This window comes from Macrobrachium nipponense, chromosome 28 (genome assembly GCF_015104395.2).
Source record: "Macrobrachium nipponense isolate FS-2020 chromosome 28, ASM1510439v2, whole genome shotgun sequence".
NCBI classification, from domain to species: Eukaryota; Metazoa; Arthropoda; class Malacostraca; order Decapoda; family Palaemonidae; genus Macrobrachium; species Macrobrachium nipponense.
In genome coordinates this window covers 16,181,707-16,204,957 of record NC_087217.1, presented here as the reverse complement: position 1 = coordinate 16,204,957, position 23,251 = coordinate 16,181,707, and the positions used below count along the sequence as shown (strand labels likewise).

Genomic DNA, 23,251 nt, shown 5'->3' with positions numbered 1-23,251 from the left:
AAGGAATTAAGGTATAAAGAGGATGATGGAAATAAGAAAAGAACATTATTAAATTTGGACAGAGGTAGGAAGAAGATAGGGAAGAGAGAAATTAAGATACACAGAGTATGAAGGAAGTATAGAAAGAGGGGGAATTAAAAGCAGACGGAGGAGGGATGAAGATAGGGAAGAAAGAAGTGGGGTATAAAAAGGATGATGGAAGTAAAAATAAAAAAAAACTAACAAATGTAGAAAGAGAAGGAGGGAGAACAGGAATGAGAGAAATTAACGCATAAGGAGAATGAAGGAAGTATAAAGAACGGACTAAAAGTGGAAAGAGGAAAGAGGATGATATGGAAGAAAGAACTGGAAGCATAGAAAGAATGAGGGAAATGAAAAACGAAAAGAATTAAATATGGACAGAGGAAGGGGGAAGATAGGGAACAAGGGAACTAAGGTATAGAATGGATGAAGGAAGTAAAGAGGAAAGGGATTAAAAGTGGACGGAGGAAGGAGGAGGATTTGGAAGAAAGGAATTAAAGTATAATGAGGAAGAAGAAATTGAGAAAAGAAAGGGATTAAGAGTAGGCAGAGGAATGAGGAGAATGGGAAGGAAAGGACTTAAGGTATAGAAAGGACAAAAACAGAAGAGAAAGAAAGGGATTAAAAGAGGACACGGAAAGCAGGAAGATAGGGAAGACAGGAAAAAAGGTATTAAGAGGGAAAAGGAAGTAAGAAAAGAATGGATTAAAAGTGAACAGAGGAAGGACGAGGATAAGGAAGAAAGGAATAAAGGTATGAAGAGGAAGCAGGAATTTAAAAAAGAAAGGGACGAAAAATGGAATGACGAAGGGGGAAAATACGGAAGAAAGGAAGTAATGTACAGTGAGGATGAAAGAAGTTAGAAAAAGAAAGGAAAAAAGTGAAAACAGGATGGAAGAGGAAAGGGAAGACAGGAATGAAAGTATGGAGAGGACAAAGGAAATAAGAGAAGATAGGGATTAAAAGTGGACAGAGGAAAGAGAAGGAGAGGGAGAAAATGATATAAGCAATAAAGAGGAATCAAGAAATAAGAAAACAAAAGGATTAAAAGTGGACAAAGGAACGGGAAGGAGGTAAGGAAGAAAGGGATTAACGTAAAGAGGAGAAGGAATGATTAAAGGAAAGGGAATAAAAGTGGACAAATGAAGGAGGAGGATCAGGATGTAAGAAATTAAGGCATAACGGGGAAGAAGCAAGTAAGAATAGAAAGGGGATGCAAAGTGGATAGGATGAAGGAGGAGGCTAGGGAAGAAAGGAATAAATTATAGAGATGATGGAGGAAGTAGGGAAGTAGATTGAAAGAGGATACAGGAGGGAGGAAGATATTCAGATAAGGAAATTAGGTATAAAGATGGAGAAGGAAGAAAAAGGAGATTCAAAATGGAAAGACAGACATTAAATGTAAAAAAGGATGAAGGAAGGATCAAAACGAAGGGATTAGGATTGAGGAGTATAGAGGAAAAACACATTAATGTATAAAGAGGAAGAAGGAAGCTAAAGAAGAAAGGATTGAAAGGTTTATAGAGGAAGGATGAGGATAGGGAAGAAAGAAATCAAGGTATGAAAAGGATAAAGTGATTAAGAAACGAAATTATAGAGATAGGGGAAGAATCGTGATAAAAGGATATAAAGAACAAAGAGGAAGGAAGAAAAAAGAGTGAAAGTAAACAAAAGAACTAAGATTAGGAAGAACTGAATTAAGGTATAAAGAGAAAAGGGCACGATTAAAAGATGGGAATAGAAGTAGAAAGAGTAAGGAATAGAATGAGAAAGACATAAATAATAATGTGTAAAGAGGAAGAAGGAAGCAAGGAAAGAAACGGATTAAAAGTAGAGAAGAAGAAGAAGGAAGATAAGAAGGAGAGGAATTCAAGTAATGAGAGGACGAAAGAAGTGAAGAGGAAATAAAGGGAATGAAAAAGTGGGTAAAGGAGGAAGAAGGATAATATTAAAGAAAGTAATGAAGGCATAAAGAGAAAGAAGTAAGTAAAAAAAGTAAGGGATTAAAAGCGGACAAAGGAAGGAGGAGGAGAGGGAGGAAAGGAAATAATGAACAAGGAGGAAAAAGGAAGTACGAAAAGAAAGTTATTAAAATTGGCCAGAGGAAGGAGGAGAATAGGAAAGAAAGGAATTAAGGTATAGAATGGACAGAAAAATTAAGAAAGGAAGGGGATTAAAAGTGGAGAAAGGAAGAAAAGGAAAGGATTAAGTGAACAGGGGAACCAAAAGGATAGGAAAGAGAGGCAAAATGGTATTAAGAGGAAGAAGGAAGAAAGAAAAAAGGGATTAAAATTGAACAGAGGAAGGACGAGGATAGGGAAGAAAGGAATTAAGGTATAAAGAGGAAGAAGGAATATAATAAGGAAGAAAAGTGGACAGAAGAAAGAGAAACATAAGGAAGTAGAGAGGACGAAAGAAGTAAAAAAAGAAAGGAATAAAAAGCGAATACAGGGAGGAAGAGGAAAGGGAAGAAAGGAATTAATGTATGGTGAGGACAAAGGAATTAAAAAAGGGGGATTAAAAGTGGACAGAAGAAGGAGGATGATGCGGCAGAATGTCTTTAAGGTATAATTAGGAAATAGGAAGAAAGAAAGAAGAAAAAATTGGACAAAGGAAGGAGAAGGGTAGGGAAGGAAGGAAATACGCTATAAAGAGAAAGAAAGAACTAAGAAGACAAAAGGATTAAAAGTGGAGAGAGTTGCAAGGAGGTATGGAAGAGAGGAATTAAGGGATAAAGAGAAAAAAGATGGAGTGGAATTAAGTGGACAGAGAAAGGAGGATCAGGGAGAAAGAAATTAAGGCAGAAAGAGGAAGACGGAAGTAGGAAAACAAAGGGATTAAAAGTGGAGAGAGGAAGGAGGAGGATAGGGAAGAAAGGAACTAAAGTATAGAGATGATGGAGGAAGAATGAAAAGAAATAGATTGAAAGAAGACTCAGGAGGTGGAGGGAAAAAGATATTTAAATAATGAAATAAGGTATAAAGAAGAAGAAGGAAATAAGAATAGATGGGATCAAAAGAAGAAGGAAGTAAGAATAGATGGGATCAAAAGAAGAAGGAGGAGAATAGGGAAGAGAGAAATTAAGGTGAAAAAAAAGAATGAAGGAATGATCAAAGGAAAGGGACTAGGAGTAGAGAAGGAAAGGGAATAAAGAAATTAATGTATAAAGAGGAAGAAGGAAGGTTAAAAAAGAAGTGAAAGTTGGACAGAGGAAGGAGGAGAATAGGGAAAAAAGGAATTAAATTATGAAAAGGATAAAGAGCGTAAGCGAAGAAAGAGATTACAGGTGGACAGAGACAGAAAGTTAGAGATAATACGATAAGAAGAATAAAGAAGGAAGTAAGAAAAGAAAGGGATTAAAAGTGAACAGAGGAAAGAAAAGATACGGAAGAAAGTAATTAAGGTAAAAGGAAGGAGGAAGTAAAAATAAGAATGGGATTAAAAGTGGACAAAGGAAGTAGGATAGGGAAGAAAGAAATTTAAGGTATAAAGAGTAGAATGGATTATTTAAAGAAAGGAAATAAAAGTGGAAAAAGTAAGGAGGTGGATAAGAAAGTAAGTAAGGTATAAAGAGGAAGACGGAAGTGAGAAAAGAAACTGAATAAAAGTAGATAGAAGAAGGAGGAAGAAAGGGAGAAAAGAAATTTATGCCTAGAGAGGACGAAGGAAGTAAAAAATAAAATAAAGGGAATGAAACCGGACAAAGTTAGGAGGATAATATAAAGGTATAGAGAGAAAGAAGGAAGTAAGAAAGGAAAGGAAATAAAAGTGGACAAAAGAAGAAGGATAGGGAAAAAAGGAAATAAGGTATAAGAAGGGAGTAAGAAAAGAAAGGGATTAAAGGTGGACAAAGGAGATAGGAAGACAGACAAGAAAGGAATTGAGATGTAAAGAGAAGAATGAATGATTTTAAAAAAAGGGAATAAAAATGGACAAAAGGAAGGAGGATGATAAGGAAAAAAGGAATCAAGGTATAAAGAGGCTGAAGGAAGTAAGAAAAGGAAGTGCTTTAAGGCAGACGAAGGAAGGAGGAAGATATGGAAAGAAATCAAAGTATAGAGAGGAGCAAAGAAGTAAAAAAATACACGAAAGGAATTATAGGGGAATTGAAGAAAGTGATTAAGGTATACAGAGGAAGAAGGGAGTAATTAAATAAAGGAATTATAAGAAAGTAGACAAAGGAAGGAGGGGGAAATAAGGTATAAGGACGAAGAAGGAAGTAAGAAAATAAAGGGATTAAAAGTGAACAAAGGAATGAAGAGGATACGGGAAAAAGGAAATAAGGTATAAAAAAAGATGAGGGAGTAAGAAAAGAATGAGATTAAAAATGGACAGCAGTATAGCATAGATAAGGGAGAAATTATGGTATAAAGAGGATAATAGAAATAAAAAACGAAAGGGATGTAATGAGGACAGAGTATGGAGGAGGATAGGGGAGAAAAAGTGAAAGGTATACAAGGCCGAAGGAAGAATGTAAATGAAGATAATAAAAGTGGACAGAGGAAGGAGGATGATTAGGAAAAAAGAAATCAAAGTTTATAAAAAAAGGAAAAAGTAAGAAAAGAATGTAGGAGCATAAGGTATAAAGAGGAAGAAGGCAATTAAAAAGGTAAGGGATTGAGGAAGTTTAGGGGAAGGAAGAAGATAGGAAAGAATGGAATTAAGGTATAAACATAATGACAGAAATAAGAAAAGGAATTATAGATAAATGAGCAATGAGGAGGAAAGGGAATAAAGGAAACAAGGGAGTAAAAACAAGGAAAGGTTTAAAAGCGAACAATAGTGGGAGGAGGATAAGGAAGAAAGGAATTGAAGGTATGAGAAGGAGGAGTAAGAAAAGAACGGAATAAAAAGATGACAGAGGAAGGATGAGGAGATGGCAGAAATGAATTAAGGTCTACAGAGGAGAGACGAAAGTGAGAAAAAAAAGGAATTAAAGACTGATAAAGGATGAAGGATAGGGGAGAAAGAACAAAGGTCTAAAGCGGAAGAATAGGGTAAGATGAGAGGGGGGGGGGGATTAAAAGGGAATAAAGGAAGGAGGAGAACGAAGAGAGAACTGAATTGACAAAGACAAAGACGATAAAGGAATGGTTCAAAGAAAGGGCTTAAAAGTGGATAGAGGAAAGTTGAGGATAGGGAAGAAAGGAATTAAGGTATATAGATAGCGAAGGAATTAAGAATAGAAAAGGAATAATATAATAGTGGACAGAGGAAGAAGAAGGTCAGGGAAGAAAGAAATTAAGGTATACAGAGGGTGAAGGAACTATAAAAAATAAAGGGATTAAGAGACGACAAAGGAAGGGGGAGGATAGAGAGGAAAGGAATTAAGGTATAAAGAAGATGATGGAAGCAAGAAAAGAAGGGAATTAAATTTAGACAGAGGAAGGAAGACGATAGGGAAGAGATAAATTCAATTATAGGAAGGACGAAGGAAGTATGAAAAGGAACCAATTAAAAGTAGACAGAGGAAGGATAGGAAAAAAAGGGATTATTGTATGCAGGGAGAAAGAAATAAGAAGAAAAAAGGAATAAAAGAGGAGAGAGGAAGAAAGATGATAAGGATGTAATGAATCAAGGTATATAATAAAGGAAAACGGTTAGAAAAGAAAATGGACAGAAAAAGGAGGAAGGTAGGAAACAAAGGAATCAAAATACAGAAAAAGTCCAAAGAAGCGAGAAAAGCAAAAGCTTAAAGATAGCAAATTAAGGTATTCACAGGGTGAATGAAGTATGAAAAGAAAAGGGAATAAACGTTGCCAAAGGAAGGAGGAGGATAAGGAAGAAAAAATCTAGTTATAAAAAGGATGAAGGGAGGAAGAAAAGGAAGGGATTAGAAGAGGACACAGGAAATAGGAGAGCAGGAACGAAAGGAATCGGGGTACACAAAAGAAAAAGGAAATAAGGAAAGAAACTTATTAAAAGTAGACAAAGGAAGGAGAAGGATATGGAAGAAAGGAATTGGGGTACAAATAGGATGAAGGGAGTATGAAATGTAAAAGATTAACAGTGAACAGAGGAAACAAGAGGAACAGAAGAAAAAATCAAGATATACAGAAGATCATGGAAGCGTAAAAAGTAAGGGATTAAAAGTGGACAAAGAAAGGAGGAGGAAAAGGAAGAATGGAGTCGAGGAACATAAAAGATATAGAAAGTAGGAAACGAAAAACTTAAAAAGTGGACAGAAGAAGGTGAAGGCTGGGTATGAAAGAAGATGAAGGAAGTATGAAGAGGAAGGGATTAAAAGTGGACTAAGGAAGGAGGGAAGTGAAGAAAGGAATAAATTTGTACGAAAGATAAAAGAAATACGAAAAGAAAGGGATTAAAAGAGGACAGAGGAAGGAATCAAATGGAATAAGAAATGGTCACAAGGAGGAAGAGCGCAGGGAAGAAAGAAATCAAGTTATATGTAAAATATAAAAGAAGCATAAAAAAAAAAAAGATTAAAGTAGGCAAAGGAATGAGGAGGGAAGAGGAGAAAGAAATGAAGTTGCGAAATATATCAAAGAAATAAGAAACAAAGGGATTAAAAGTGGACAGAGGCAGGAGTCGAGGTATATAAAAGATGAAAGAAGAAAATACGAATATTAAAAATGGGTAAAGGAATTAGGAGGATAGGGAAGGAGGTAATTAAGGTATCAAGTGCACGAAGGAAGTAAGAAAAGAAACATTAAAAGTGGTCAAAGGAAAATGGATAAGAAAGGAGTTAAGGTATACAGAAGACGAATTAAGTATGATAAGGATTAAAATTGAAAAAAAGGAGGATAAAAAGTTGGAGCAAAGACCGGAGGAGGAAGAGAAGAAAGGAATGAAGTGCGAAAAAAAATCAAAGAAAAAAGGCGAAGGAACTTACAAGGTTTTGACTAAAAGCGAGGAGGAGGGAAAGAAAAAAGTGAATCTAAGAATTATAAAGAAATGGAAATAAGAAAAGAAGATAAAACATATGAAAGTTGGGCAAAGAATTGGAAAGGATTAGGGAAAAGGGCAAGAATATTAACGTATAAAGCTGCATGGAGAAGTCAAAAGAAACAGATTAAAAGTGGACAAAGGGAAAAATGAAAGGAGAAAGGAGTAAGGTTACTGAGGATTGAATTAGGTAAGAAAGAAAGGATTAAAATTGAAAAAAAGGAGGATGATAAGAAAGAAAGGAATTAAGTTTTATAAAAGACGAAGAAAGGAAGAAAAGAGAGATTATAAAGGGGAAAAGGAAAGAGGTGGGTAGGGAAGTAAAGAATCAAAGCATATATAAGATAAAAGAAATAAGGAAAAAAAGAATTAAAAGTGGAAAGAGGGAAAAGTAGGGTAGGGAAGGAAAGAATCAAAGTATTTACAAGATGAAAGTAGTAAGAAAAGAAAAGGATTTAAAGTGAACAGAGGAGAAAGGAGGGAAGGGGAGAAAGGAAAGTTGTGCAAAAGATGAAAAAGACAAGAGAAACAAATAGATTAAAAGTGGAAACAGAAAGGAAGACTATAGGGAAGAAAGGACTCAGTTTATGTAAGAGATGAAGAAAATAAGAAAAGAAAATATGAAAAGTGGACAGAGGAATGAGGTGGATAAGGAAGAAAGGAATTAAGGTATACTGAAGATGAAAGAAGTATGAAAAAAGGTGACTAAGTGGGCAAAGGAAGGAGTAGGGTAGGAAAGGAACGAAACAAGGCATATAAATGATAAAGGAAGGCAGAAAAGAAATTGATTAAAAGTGGACAGAGTTAAAAGGGTAGACAAGAAAGGAATGAAGGTCTATAAATGAAGGAAGTGAAAAAACAAACAAAAAGTGGACAAGAGAAGGAGGAGGATAGGGACGAAAGGAATTAAGGTACATAAAGGATGGAGGAAATGGAAAAGAAAGGGATTAAAAGTGGGCACAAGAAATAAGATAGGGAAGAAAGGGATAAAGCTGTATAAAATTAAGAAAGTAAGAAAAGAATAAGATTTAAAGTAGATAGAGGAAGGAATGGAACAGGGGAGAAAGAAATTGCAATAACATGGATAAAAAATAAAAGGAACTGATTAAATGTGGAAAAAGGAGTTAGGAGAAAGGTGAAGAAAGGAAGGTATGCAAAGAGTGAAGTAAGAAAAGAAATGAATTAAAAGTGGTAAGAGGAAGGAGTAGGATAAGGAAAAAAGGAATTATGGCATACAAAGGATATAATAAAATAAGAAAATATAGGAATGAAAGGTAAACGGAGAAAGAAGGAGTATTAAAGGAAAAAGAAATCAAGGTATATACAAGAAGATAGAAGTAATAAAAAGACAGATTAAAAGTGGAGAGAGGACAGGGAAGGTAGGGAAGAAAGAAATCAAGGTATAAGAAATATGAAGGTTGTAAAAAAGTAGATTAAAAGTGAACAGAAAAGGAGGATGAGAAGGAAGAAAGGAAACGGGGTATATAAAAGATGAAGTAAGAAAGAAAAGGAAAGATTAAAAAAGCGGACAGAGGAAGGAGGAGGATAGGGAAGAAAGGAATCAATGTATTTAAAGGAAGTAATAAAAGAAACAAAGTGTGAAAGAGTAAGAAAGAACCTACTGAAGATAGGAATCAAGGGTACAGACATAGAAGATAAGAAAAGATAGAAATTGAAAGTGGAGAGGAATAAGATTAGGAAGAAAGGAATCAAGATTTAGAGTAGATGTAGAAAGGAGGAAGAAAGAGAAAATAACCAAGGTATGTGAAAGATGTAGGAAGTAAAAAAAATAAAAAGGTTAAATGTGAACAGAAGGAAGAGAGTAGGGAAGAAAGGGATAAAGGTCTGTGAAAAAGGAAGGAAGTAAGAAAAGGGAGTGGTGAATGAAAAGCGGACGAGAAAGGAATACCGAGGGTAAAAAAATGAAAAAAAAGAATAAAGGTATATAAAACATGAAGGACGTAAGAGAAAAAAGGGAGTAAAAGTGGACAGAAGGAGTAGGAAGAAAGAAGTTCGAATTAAGAAAAGAAAGGAACTAGAAGTGGAGGGAGGAAAAATAATATAGGAAAAAGGAAGAACAGTATAGCGAAGAAAAAGGAGGTAAGACAAGAATAGAATTAGAATTGTACAAAAGGAAGGAGGGTGACAGAACAACAGAACTAAGGTCTAGAGACGATGGAGTAAGTCAGAAAAGAAAAGGATTAAAAAAGGAATAAAAATGGGCACAGGAAGGAGGAGGGAAGGAAAAAACATGAATCAAGGTGTATAAAAGATTTGAGGAAGTAATAAAAACAAGAGATTAAAAGTGGCCATATGAAGGAGGAAGATAGGGGGGAAAGGAATCAATAAATGATGAAAGAAGTAAAAAAAAAGAAAGGGATTAAAAGAGATAGAGGAAGGAGGAGGGAGGCGATCAAAGGCATCAATGTAGAAAAAGATGAAGAAAGTAAAATAGAGATCTTAATAGTGTGACCGAGATAGAAGGAGAAAGCAGAATAAAGGAATTAAAACAAAACATAGAGAAAGTAAGAAAATAAAAGGATTGTCCCTGAAGAGAAGATAGGATTGAGAAGTAAGGAATCAAGGCACATTGAACACAAAGGAAATAAAAAAACCAGATTAAGATTGGACGTAGGATGGAAGAGGAATGGGAAGAAAAGAATAAAGATATGAAAAAGATAAAAGAAGTTATGAAAGAGAGGTATTAAAAATGGGCATAAAGATGGAGGGTAGGAAAAAAAGGAACAAAGGTATATAAAAGTTGAAGGATGCCAGAAAAGAAAAGATAAAAAGAGGACAGAAGAAGGAAAAAGGTAGAAAGGAGTAAAGTACGGGAAAAAAAGGAATTAAGGAGGAAGATGAAGGATAAACAAAAAGAAAAAGAAAGTCACTAACAGTGGACGGACGAAGGATGATAGAGAAAAAAGGAATCAAAATAAAGAGAGTCTGAAGACAGTAAGAAAAGAATAGATTAGAAGTGAACAAGGAAAAGTGGAGGATAAAAAAAAGGAAGTAAGGTATACAGAAGCTGGAGTAAATAAGAAAAGAAACAGATTACATGTAAACAGAGGAAAAAGGAGGATGAGGAAGACAGGAATCAAGGTACAAAAAAGATGAAGAAAGTAAGGAAAGACAGGGATCAAGAGTAGACAGATTAAGGATGAGGACAGAGAAAGGTATCATGTTCGATAAAAGATGAAGGACATAAGAAAAGAAAAGGATTAAAAGTGGGCAGAGGACGGAGGAAGATAAGGAAGAAAAGAATCAAGGCAAGTGAAAGACGAAGGAAGTAAGAAAATAAGGGGATTAAAAGAGGACCAAAGAAGAACGAGAAGGAAGAAAAAGTACATAGAAGATAAAGGAAGTAAGAAAAGTGAGGGAGTAAACATGCACAGGGGAAGGACTAGGGTAAGGAAAAAAGGAATAAAGATATATGAAAGATGAATGAAGACATAAGAGAAGGGGAAAAAAAAGAGCATCGAGGAACTAGGGTAAGGAAGAAATGAATCAAGGTATATAAAACATGAACGAAGTAAGAAAAGAAAGGAACTAAATGTGGAAGGAAGGTAAGACAATAAAATAAGAACTGAGGTAAAGAGAGGATGAAGGGAGTAAGAAAACGTTGGAATCAGATGTGAAGAAAGAAAGGAGTAGGACAGGAAAAAGGAAGAGGAGAGGAAAAGGTCTAAAGAAATAAAAAATACATAACAGATAAAGGAAGTAAGAAAACAAAGACATTAAAAGTGGACAGATGAAGAATGAATATATGGAAGAAGGAATTAAGATATATGAATGAAGAAAGTAATAGAAGAAAAAGATAAAAAGTTGACAGCAGAAGGTAGGCAGTGACGAAAGGAATCAAGGTATATACAAGATGAAAGTGGAAAGAAAAGAAAAGGACTAAAATTAGAAGAGGAAGGAGGAAGTGGGGAAGAAAGGAATTAAAGTACATGAAAGATGAACTAAGAAAAGAAACGAATCAAAAGTGGAAAGGAGGAGGAGAAAGGGATGAAAGGAATCAAGGTATGTAAAAGATGAAAGAAGCTAGTAAAGAAATAGATTGAAATTGAACAGAAGAGAGAGGAAGATAAGAAAGAAAGGACTTAAAAGTATACGAGGGATGCAAGAAGTAAGAAAAGAAAGGAATGAAATGTAGACATAGGAAGGAGAAGGATAGGGAAGAAATGAATCAAGGTATATACAAAAGATAAGGCAATTAAGAAAAGACGAGAATTAAAGGTGGGACAGATGAAGGAAGTGGATGGGGAAGTAAGAAAAGAAAGGGATTAGATGTGGACATAGGAAAAAGGTTAAGGAGGAAAGGAATCAAGGTATATAGAGGATGAAAGGTGTTAGAAAAGAAACATTAAAAGTGGGGAGAGGGAAGGTGGTGAGGAAAAAACAGATCTAAATTAGATAAAGGAAGGAGGAAAACTGAGAAGAATCTGAACAAAGTAAAAGGTGAAGGAAGTGAGAAAAGAAAGAGATGAAACGTGGACAGAAGGCAGAGGAGGAGGAGGATAGGGAAGAAATGAATGATGGTATATAAAAGATATAGGAATTAAGAAAAGAGACTGAAAGTGGGTAGAGGAAGGAAGAGGATAAGGATGAAAGGAATCAAGGTAGACAAAAGATAAAGAACATAAGAACACAAACGGATTAAAAGTGGATGTGGGAAAGATGATGGGGCAGAAAAGATTCGAGATATATAAAAGATGAAGGAGGTAAGAAAAAATGGGATTAAAGGTGGCCAGAGATAGACAGAGGGAAAGAAATAAAGGAGTTAAGGTAATAAAAAACGTAAGAACACAAACAGATTAAAAGTGAAGTCGGAAAAAGAAAAGATTCGAGATATATAAAAGATGAAGAAAGCAAGAAAAATGGGATTAAAGGTGGCCAGAGTTAAAAAGAGGGAAAGAAATAAAAAAATTAAGGTAATAAAAGATGCAGGAAGTAAGAAAGGCTAAGGATGGAAAGTGTTCAGAGGAAGGAGTAGCGATAGAAACAGGAATGACGGTACATATAAAGATGAAGAAAGTAAAATCAGGAATAAAATGAAAGTAGAAAGAGGAAGGAAGAGGGAAGGGTAGAAAGGAGTGAAAAGGAAGTAAAAAATAAACAGATTAAAAGTGTATATAGCTAGGATAGTAAGGAAGAAATGAATCAGGGTATATAAAAGATGAAGAAAGTAACAAAAGAAACAGATTATAGGAGAACAAAGGAAGGAAAGGAATAAAGAAGAAAGAAAGTACGGTATACAGGGGATAAAGAAGTTATAAAAGAAAGAGATTAAGAGTAGAAAGAGGAAAAAAAACGAGAGGGAGGAAATGAATTAAGGTATAAAGAAAATAGAGTAATTAGAAAAAATGGAATCAAATGGGAAGATGAAAGAGGACAATAGTAGGGAAAGGTTTTAAGATATAGATATACAGATGGTAAAGAAAAGTAAGGAATGAATGGGATGAGAAGTGGACAGAGGATGGAAGATAGTTGAAAAAAACAAGTACATAGAAGTTAGAATAAAAAAAATTAAAAGTTGCCAGAGGAAGGAGGATAAGGCAGAGAGGAATTAAGGATATAGAGGATGGACAAAGAAAAAAATAAATTGGAAATGGACAGAAAAAGAAGGAACACAGGGAAGAAAGAGATTAAGGTATTCAAAGGATGGAGTATTTTAGAAAACAAATGGATTCAAGAGGGCCGAGGAAGGAAGGGTATAAGAAAGATAGAAATAATGACATAAAAAGGACGTAGGAAGTAACAAAGAAATTAAAAATAGTCAGGAGGTGGAGATTAAGGAGGAAAGAAATTAAGATAAACAGGGAAAAAAGGAAAAAAAGAAAAGTGGACACAGGAAGGAAAGAATGGGGAAGAAAGTAATTAAGATAAGAGATACAAATATGAAGAAGAAAATTGATAGAGATTAAAAGTTGACAAAGGAAGTAGGAGGATTACAAAGAATGAAAAAGTTTACAGAGGATGAAGAAGTAAGAAATTAATGGGATAGAAGTAGACAGATGAAAGAGGGAGATATGAAAGAAAGCCATTACAGTATACAGAGGATGAAGTAAGAGGAGAAAGAGATTAAAAGCGGATAGAGGAGGGAAGAGGATACTGCATAAAGGAATTAAAGTATACAGAGGATGGAGTAAGTTAGAAATGAAGAGATAAAAAATGGACAGAAGAGGGAAATAAAAACGGTGATATTCGGAGGATGAAGGAAGTAAAAAAAGAAAGGATTAAAAATGGGGAAAGAAAGGATAGGGAGGATAGGAGGATAGGGAAGAGAGAAATAAGGTATACAGTAAATAAATATGTAAGAAATGGCTAAAAGAGGAAAAGAGGAGGAGGAGGAGGAGGAGGAGGAGGAGGAGGAGGAGGATATGGAAGAAAGGAAATGAACATTCTCAAGGAGGATTTGGAAGAATGGAATTAGTGTTCAGAGGATGAAGGAATAAAGAAAACAAAGGAATGAAAATTGGACAAAGTGAGGAGGAAGGAAGGTAGGAAAGGAACTAATTAAGGCAATTAAGGTATACAGGGGATGGAGGAAGTAAGAAAAGAAAAGGAAAAAGGTAGACAGAAGGAGGTTGTAGATAGGGAAGAAAGAAATGAAAGTACACAGAGGATGAAGGCAGTAAGAGAAGAAAGGAACTGAAAGTGGATAGAGGAAGAAGGAGGATAGGGAAGAAAAGGTTACGATATACATAGGCAGATTAAGTTACAAAAGAAAGGGGCTAGAATAGGAAATAGGAGGAGAATAGGGAAGAAAGGAATTAAGGCATACTGAGTATGGAACAAGTTAGAAACGAAAGAGACTAAAAGTGGATAGAGGAATTAGGAGGATAAGGAAGAAACGAATGAGAAAAGTAAGAAAAACAAGTTGACAGAGGAAGGAGGGGTCTATGAAAGGAAAAAATTAAAATAGACAGACAATGAAGGAAATAAGAAAGGGAAGAGGATAAAAGTGGACAGAGGAAAGAGGGGTCTATGAAAGGAAAAAATTAAAATAGACAGACAATGAAGGAAGTAAGAATGGAAAGAGGATAAAAATGGACAGAGGAAGAAGGCGAAGAAAAACAAAAAATTAAACTAAGGCATGCAAAGGATAGCGTAAGGAAGAAAAGAAGCAATGATTTCAAAGTGGACGGAAGAAGGTGGATAGAGATATACATATGATTAAGGAAACAAGAAAAGGAAAGGATAAAAGAGATCACAAGGAGGAGCAAGATAGGGAAGAAAAGAATTAAGTCAAACAAAGAATGACGGGACTTGGGAAAGAAAGGAATTGAAAGAGGAGAAAGAAAGAAATGAAAGTATACAGATGATGGAGGAAGTAAAAACTAACGGTATTAAAACTGGACTGAGGAAAGAGGAGGATAGGGAAGAAAGGAATCAAGGTACATTAAGGATGAAATAACACAACAAGTGAATAATAATACGAAGAAGATAGATTATAGAGAAATTAAGACCAACAGAGGATGAAGAAAGGAAGAAAAGAAAGATATTAAAAGCAGACAGAGAAAGGAGGAGGATAAGGAAGACAGAAATTAATGGTTACAAGGGGCGAAGGAGATAGTAAAAGGGATTAAAAATGGACAGAAGAAGGTTAAGGATAATAAAGAAAGAAATTAAGGTAACTAAGGATATAAGAAGTAAGGAAACAATTGATTAAAAGTGGACATAGGAAGGAGAATGATGGGGAAGAAAGGGATTGAGGCATGCAGGAGACGAAGGAATTAATAAAAGAAACGAACCAAATGCGGACAGAGAAAGGATGAAGGTATCAAAGAGATATATAGAGAATGAAGAAAATAGGAAAATAATCAGATGAAAGGTGAACAGAGGAAGAAAGAGGACAGGAAGGAAGAAATTAAGATGAACAGAGCAAAGAAGTAAGAAAAGGAAAAGAAAAGGAATGGATTAAAAGAGAAGAAAGATGAAGATTGTGAGTAAAGAAATGAAGATATGCAGAGGATTGTGAAACTAAGAAAAATGATTATAAGGAGAATAAGGAAATAGGATGGAGGGAAGAGAGGAAATAATGTATGCAGTTGGGGAAGGAGGCAAGATAAAACACAATATATATCAGTAGGGGAAGAACAAAATAAGATAATGGTGATATTGGGGTAGAGAAATAATTGGGAAAGTAAGAAAAAAACGGATTTTAATGTGGACGGAAGACAAGAGAAAGGTAGGGAAAATAGGAGTTAAATTATAGAAGAAAGGAGTAAGCAGGAAAAGAAAAGGAATAAAGGCGGACAGAGGAAGAAGGAAAAAAATAAGGAAGGAATTAAGTTAGAAAGGAAAATTATTAATTTGTACAAAGGATGTAATAAGTAAGGGAAAAAAGAAATTAAAGTATTCAGAGTGAGAGAAGAAAGAAAAGAAGTGGAATAAAGGTGGACAAAGCAAGATAAGGAAAAAGGTAATTAAGGTATAATGATGAAAAGAAAACGATATGATTTAGACAGAAGAAGGAAGTGAGGGGTACAAAGGATAACTAAAGAGAAAAAATAGTAAAATAATTAGAGGCAGGAGGACGCTATGGAAGAAAGGAATTAAGGTATACCTAGAATGAAGGAAGCAAAGAAAGAAGAGGCGGTTAAGACGGGTGGGGAAAAGGTTGAATGAAAGTAGAACAAGAAACGGAATTTAGGGGGTTGTTCAGTCGGATGATGAGAAAGAATAAAATAAATTTTAAAAAAATGGACAAAGAGGGAGAAGGCTAGAGAAAAAAAGGAATTAAAGTATATAGAGGATAAAGATGAGAAAAGAACAGATTAAAATTGGACAGAGGGTGGAGGAAGGTAAAGAAGAGAGGAATTAAGAAAACATTGGATGAGGAAGATAAGAAAATTAAAGTATTAAAAGTGGAGAAAGGATATAGGAAGGTAAAGGATAAAGGTATCAAGGTATACAGAGAATGAAGGAAACGGGAAGAGAAAAAGAATAAAAATGGACGCAGGATGGAGGAGGATAGGGAAGGAAAGACATTAATGTATACAGGGGTTGGAGAAAGTGAGAAAATAAATCAAAGTTGAATAGAAGTTGGTATACGGAAGATGGAAGAAGCTATGGAATTAGGATAAAGGGTGAAAAAGAGTCAAGAGATAGAGGAAGACAAAGTGGATAAAGAAAACAGGAATAGGAAGAAAGGGATGAAAATGGAAAAAAATACGACAGAACAAGGGAGAAGCAAGGAAAATTAATAAATATTAATAGATAAAACACGTCAAGAAAAAAGATTGATGTGGTCTTTCAATGGAAGAAGAAAGGGGGGAAAATGGAATGGCAATTGCAAGATTGAGGAAGTAGCTGAAGAAAATAAATAAAGGAGCGTTGAGAAAGTGGGAAGTAAGGGAAGAAAAATTAATAAAGTTGGAGAGAAGATGGAGAAAAATAAGAAGATGGAGTAAGTACAGTCAAAAGAGGAATACAGACGAATACATTTTGAGGACGTAAGCGAATAAAGAATAAAGAAAGAGGAAGCAAGGAACAAAAGAGGAATGAAGAACTGAAACGGAAGGAGAAAGGAAGAAAGTGGGACTAAAGATACACAGAGGACAGAGAAAGAAAAGGAAGAAAAAGCAATTAAGGTAGAGATAAGCTAAAGGAGGTAACACCAGAAATAAGTGTGGTGGGAGAAAGGAGGACGAAACAGAATGAAAAGAAATTAATTAAAGACAGAAAAAAATGAGGAAATAAGGTAAGAAAAAGAAATAAGATGGAACAAGGAAAGAAAAAGGGTCGAAAAAATAAATATCGTTCAGAGATGGTGGAGAAGAGAAGGGTAGAGAAAGCATAAAAGTGGACAAGGAAGTAGGGGAATAAGATAAAACAAGGAATGAAGGGAGGAGTGGAAAGAAATCAAATTAGACAGAAGATGGAAGAAGGAAATGAAAAGTGACCTAGAAGGATAGAGAGTGAAAAAGCACGATAAAGGAAACAGATAATGGTGGACGCAGGAAAACCATGAGAAGGGAAAACGTTAAGTGGACACAAGGGAATAAGGAAGAACCGGGAGAAAAGGGAATAAGGAGAGGCAGACGGAGGACGACATTAGGAAGAAAAGGCAACAAATATGGACATAGAAAGGAAGAGGCAATGGAAGAAAAAGAGATGCGGGTCAAGGGTATTCGGAAGAGAGGACAAATGATAAAAGGTACAAATTGGAAGAAGTGAAGAAAAAGGGACTTACGTGGACGAACAGGATTTAATAGGAAAGAAAAGAAATAGATGTAAACATAAAGGAAGGAAGATTAAAGGTAAACAAAGGAAGAGAAAAGTAAGGAATGATATGGGATGCAGATGGAAAGAGAAGACAAGGAGGAATGGTGGAAAGGGAATGGAAAAAGGGGACAAAAGTGTGCATAGAACAGAGGTAATTAAGGGAAGAAAATTTAAAGAAATGGAATAAGGATAAGAAAGAAGGAAGGAAACCAAAAGAAGAAACGGGTATAAAGAAGGAATGGAATAGAAGAATTAATGAAGGAAAGCAAGTATAAAAAAAGAGAATAAAAGTGGAAATGGAATTAGGAGAAAGAAGACGCGAAAACGAAAAGGAAAAACGTCTACAAGCAGCGATGATATGACAAATAAGAAGGAAATAAAAAAAAATCGTATAAAAGTGGGAATAGAATTAAGAGAGAGAAAGAAGAAAAACCAATGAAGAAAATTATATAAAGGTGGGAAGGAATTAAGGGAAAGAAGAAAGGAAAGCACAAAAGATAAAGGGAATAAAAGTGGGAAATAAATCAGGAAAAAGAAGGATGGAAAACAAAAGGAGAAGAGGGGTATAAAAGCAGGAATGGAATTAGAAGAAAGGGGGAAAGAAAACTATTGAAGAAAATGGCATAAAAGTGGGAATGGAATTAGATAGCACTAAGAAAGGAAAATAAAAAAAGAAAAGGACAAGAGTGGAATTAAGATAAAGAAGGAGGGAAAACGAAAGAAGAATAAGGTATAAAAGAGAAAGAAGGAAGGAAAACAAAAGAACAAAAAGGAATAAAAGTGGGAATGGAATTAGAAGAAATAAAGAACAGAAAATAGAAATGGAAATGAATTAAGAGAAAGAAAGAAGGAAAACAAAAGGAGAGATTTGTATAAAATTGGGAATGGAATTAGAAGAAAAAAGGAAGGAGGGAACATAGAGAAAAACGAATAAAAGAGGAAATAGAATTAGGAGAAAGAAGAAAGGAAAACAGAAAATTATACAAAAGTGGGAATGAAATTAGAATAAAGAAGGGAGGAAAACGAAAGAGGAATGGAAGGAAAACAAAAAAGAAAAAGGAATAAAAGTGGGAAAGGAATTGGAAGAAACAAGGAAGTAAAACAAAAAAGAAAATTATATAAAAGTGGGAATGGAATTAGCAGATAGAGGAGAGGAAAACAAAATTCGAAAAGGGTATAAAAGCGAAAATGGGAAAAAGGGAAAGAAGAAAGGATAACAAAAAAAGAAGAGGGTGTAAAAGTAGAAAAGGAATTAGGAGAAAGAAGAGAGGAACACAAAGAAGAAGATGGCATAAAATTGGGAATAAAGTTAGGAAAAAAAAGGAAGAAAAAAATAGGTATAAAAGCAGGAAAGAAATAAGGAGAAAGAAAGAAGCAAAAACAAATTAAGAAACAGGCATAAAATAAGGAAAGGAATTACGGGAAGGAAGAAAGGAAAACAAAAGAGGAAATGGTATAAAATTGGGAATGTAATTAGAAGAAAGGGAAACAAATGAAAAGAATATAAATCTGGGAAAGGAATCAGCCGAAAAAAGGGAAGGAAAGCGGAAATAGAAAAGGGTAAAAGCGAGAACGGAATTTAGGAGAAGGACACAAGTGAGAATTAAATTTGAAAAAAGAAGGAAGGAAAACAAATTAAAAAAGCGTATAAATAAATGTGAGAATGGAAATAAGGAAAATAGGAAAAAAGGACAATATGGAATAACAAGTGGGAATGTAATTGGTACCAAGAGGGAGGGAGAATAAAATAAGAATGGAATAAAAGTGAGAATGGAATCAAAAGAAAAAGGAGGGGAAAAAAAGAAGAATGGAATAAGGTGAAGATGGAAATCAAGGAAAGAAGAAAAAACAAAATAAGAATGGAATAAAAGAGAGAATGGAATGACGAAAAGAAAGGAGAGGAAAACAAAGAAAAAAGAACAAAAATGGAATAAATAGAATGGAATCAAAAAGAGACGTGGGAAGGAAAACAAGGAATAAATGGAATAAAAGTAGGAATGGAATCAAAGAGAATGAAGAAAAAACAGGTATAAAAGCAGGAATGAAGTAGGAGAAGAAAAAAAAAGGAAGAAAAAAATAGGTATAAAAGGCAGGAAGAAGGTAATAAGGGAAAGAAAGGAAGGAAAAAAATAAAAAAGGTATAAAAGCAGGAATGAAGTAAGGAGAAAAGAACGGAATAAAACAAACAAGGTAATAAAAAGCAGAATGGAACGTAAGAGAAAGAAGGAAGAAAAAAACAGGTATAAAAGCAGGAATGAAGTAAAGGAGAAAAAGGAAGAAAAAAAATAAAGGTTATAAAAGCAGGAATGAAAAAAAGTAAGGAGAAAGAAAGGAAGAAAAAAATGGTATAAAAGCAGGAATGAAGTAAGGAAAAGAAAGGAAGGAAAAAAGGAAAAAAATGGCCATTAAAGCAAGGAATGAAGTAGTAAAGGAGAAAGAAGGGAAAGAAAAACAAAAGGTTATTAAAATCAGAATGAAGTAATAAAGAAGAAGGAAAAAAAAATAGGTATAAAAGCAAGGAATGAGGTAAGGAGAAAAAAGAAAGGAAGGAAAAAAATTAAGTAATTAAAAGTATAAAATGAATTAATTACTAAATTTAATAAATAAAAAAATTTAAAGGGATAAAAGCAGAATGAAGTTAAGGAGAAAGAAGGAAGAAAAAATAGGTATAAAAAGCAGGAAGGAACGGTAAAAGGAAGAAAAAAGGAAAAGGAGGAAAAAATAAGTAATAAACGTAGGAATGAAGTAAGGAGAAGAAGAAAAAAATAGGTATAAAAGCAGGAATTGAACTAAGGAGAAAGAAGGAAAGAAAAAAATAGGTGTTAAAATCAGGAATGAAGTAAGGAGAAAGAAGGAAGAAAAAAATGGTATAAAAGCAGGAATGAAGTAAAGGAGAAAGAAGGAAGGAAAAAATAGGTATAAAACAGCAAAAAGGAATGAGGTAGGAGGAAAAAATGAAAGGAAGGAAAATAGGTATAAAAGCAGGAATGAATAAGGAGAAAGAAAGAAGGAAAAAAAGGAAAAAAATAAAAGGCATAAAAGTAAAAGGAAATGAAGTAAGGATAAAAGAAAGAGAAGAAAAAGGAGGAAATAAGGAAGCAGGAATGAGTAAGGAAGGAAAGAAAAGGAAGGAAAAAAAAACTGGTATAAAAAGCAGGAAATGAAAGAAGGAGAAAAGAAAGGAAGGAAAAAAAAGGAAAAAAATAAAAGTAATAAAGCAAAGGAAAGGAATGATTGTAAGAAAGAAGAAGAAGAAAAGAAAAATAAAAAAAGGTATAAAAGGCAGGAATGATAAGTTAAGAAGGAAGAAAAAAATTAGAATAAAAAAATAGGTAATTAAAAGCAAAGGAATGAGTAAGGAGAAAAGAAGGAAGGAAAAAAAACAGTATAAAAGATTAATTGAAGTTAAAATAAATAAAGAGGAAAGAAAAAAAACAGGTATAAAAGCAAAGAATTGAAAAAAAGTTAAGTAAGGAAGAAAAAAGGAACGGAAAAAAGTGGTTATAAAAGAAGGAATGAAGTAGGAGAAAGAAGGAAAAAAGAAAAGAAAAAACGGTATAAAAGCGGAATGAAGAAGGAGAAAGAAGGAAAAAAATAAGGTATTAAAAAGCAGGAATGAAGTAAGGAGAAAGAAGGAAGGAAAAAAAATAGGTATAAAAGTAGGAATGAAAGTAAGAGAAAGAAGGGAAGAAAAAAAATTAGGGATAAAAGCAGGAAAATGAAGTAAAGGAGAAAGAAGGAACGGGAAAAAATAAAAGGTAATAAAGGGCAAGGGAATGAAGTAAGGAAGAAAGAATGAAGAAAAAATAGGTATAAAAGAGAATGAAGTAAGGAGAAAGAAAGGAAGGAAAAAAATAGGGATAAAAGTGGAATGAAGTAAGGAGAAAGAAGGAAGAAAAAAAATAGGTTATAAAAGCAGAATGAAAGTAAGGAGAAAGAATGAAGAAAAAAAGGAAAAATAAAAGGTAAATAAAAGGCAGGAATGGAAAAGGGTAAGGAAGAAAGAAAGGAAGGAAAAAGAAAAAACCAGCATAAAAAGCAGGAATGAAGTAAGGAGAAAGGAAGAAAGAAAAAACAGGCATACAAGCGGAATGAAGGAGGAGAAAAGAAGGAAGAAAAAAAACTGGTATAAAGTTCAGGAAGAAAGGAGGAAGAAAAAAAAGGAAGAAAAAACAGGTATAAAAGCAGGAATGAAGTAAGGAGAAAGAAGGAAGAAAAAATAGGTATAAAAGCAGGAATGAAGTAAGGAGAAAGAAGGAAGAAAAAAATAGGTATAAAAGCAGGAATGAAGTAAGGAGAAAGAAGGAAGAAAAAACAGTATGATAAGTAAGGAGAAATAAAAGAAGAAAAAAACAGGAATGAAAAGCGGAATAAGAAGGAGAAAAAAGGAAGAAAAAAAATAGGTAAAAACAGGAATGAGTAAGGAGAAAAGAAGGAAGAAAAGACAGGTATAAAAGCAGGAATAAGTAAGGAGAAAGAAGGAAAAAAAAATAGGATAAAAGCGGAAGAATAAGGAGAAAGAAGGAAGAAAAAAAATAGGTATAAAAGCAGGAATGAAGTAAGGAGAAAGAAGGAAGAAAAAAATAGGGATAAAAGCAGGAATGAAGTAAGGAGAAAGAAGGAAGAAAAAATAGGTATAAAAGCAGGAATGAAGTAAGGAGAAAGAATGAATAGTATAAAAGAGGAATGAAGTAAGGAGAAAAGAAGAAAAAACAGGATATAAAAGTGGCAAGTAAGGAGAAAGAAGAAGTAAAAAAATAGGTATAAAAGAGGAATGAAGTAAGGAGAAAGAATGAGAAGATAGGTATAAAAGCGGAAGAAGTAAGGAGAAAGAAGGAAGAAAAAAAACAGGATAAAAGCGGAATGGAAGTAAGGAGAAAGAAGAAAGAAAAAAGCCTACAACAGGAATAAGTAGGGAGAAAGAAGGAAGAAAAAACAGGTATAAAAGCAGGAATGAACTAAGGAGAAAGAAGAAGAAAAAAAATAGGTATAAAAGCAGGAATGAAGTAAGAGGAAGAAGGAAGAGAAAAAATGTATAAAAGCAGGAATGAAGTAAGGAGAAAGAAGGAAGAAAAAAATAGGTATAAAAGTAGGAATGAAGTAAGGAGAAAGAAGGAAGAAAAAACAGGTATAAAAGCAGGAATGAAGTAAGGAGAAAGAAGGAAGAAAAAAACAGGTATAAAAGCAGGAATGAAGTAAGGAGAAAAAAGGAAGAAAAAAATAGGTATAAAAGCAGGAATGAAGTAAGGAGAAAGAAGGAAGAAAAGACAGGTATAAAAGCAGGAATGAAGTAAGTAGAAAGAAGGAAGAAAAAAATAGGTATAAAAGCAGGAATGAAGTAAGGAGAAAGAAGGAAGAAAAAATAGGTATAGAAGCAGGAATGAAGTAAGGAGAAAGAAGGAAGCAAAAACAAATTAAGATTAGGGCATGAAACAGGTGATGGAATTAGGAGAGAGGAGAAAGGAAAACAAAAGAGGAAATGGTACAAAACTGGGAATGTAATTAGAAGAAAGGGAAACAAATGAAAATAATATAAATCCGGGAATGGAATCAGCCGAAAAAAATGGAAGGAAAGCAGAAATAGAAAAGGGTATAAAAGTGAGAACTGAATTTAGAAGAGAGGAATAAGTAAGAATTCAATTAGGAAAAAGAAAGAAGGAAAACAAATTAAGAAAAGGGTATAAATATGAGAATGGAATAAGGGAAAATAGGAAAAAAAGACAATAGGGAATAGCAAGCTGGAAAGAGATTTGTCGAAAGGAGGGAAAACAAAATAAGAATGGAACAAAAGTGAAAAGGAATCAAGAGAAAGAAGGAAGGAAAATAAAATAAGAGTGGAATAAAAGTGAGAATGGAATCAAGAGAAAGAAGAGTAAACAAAATAAGAATAGAATAAAAGAGAGAAAGGAATTAAGATAAAGGAAGAAAATGAAATAAAAGTAGAAATGGAACTAAAGGCGAGGAAGGAAAACAAAAGAAGAAAATGGAATAAAAGAAGGAATGGAATGAAGAGAAAGAAGGAGAGGAAGCAAAAGAAGAAAAGGGAATACGAGGAAGGAAGGAAGGAAGGAAGGAAGGAAGGAAGGAAATG

General features: G+C 34.0%; 2 protein-coding genes across 8 annotated transcripts in view; both read right to left on the bottom strand.

The window, feature by feature from the left end:
• Nucleotides 1-23,251, bottom strand: part of LOC135201459 (uncharacterized) — a 206,380-nt gene that overhangs the window by 50,384 nt on the left and 132,745 nt on the right. The window lies entirely within an intron of this gene.
• Nucleotides 19,453-20,518, bottom strand: LOC135201910 (uncharacterized mitochondrial protein ORF4-like; the record flags this gene model as incomplete). The annotated part of the gene is made up of 3 exons (XM_064231207.1): nt 19,453-19,556; nt 20,144-20,301; nt 20,445-20,518. Coding segments are annotated over 3 exons (336 nt in total), but the record flags the coding sequence as incomplete, so codon positions are not given.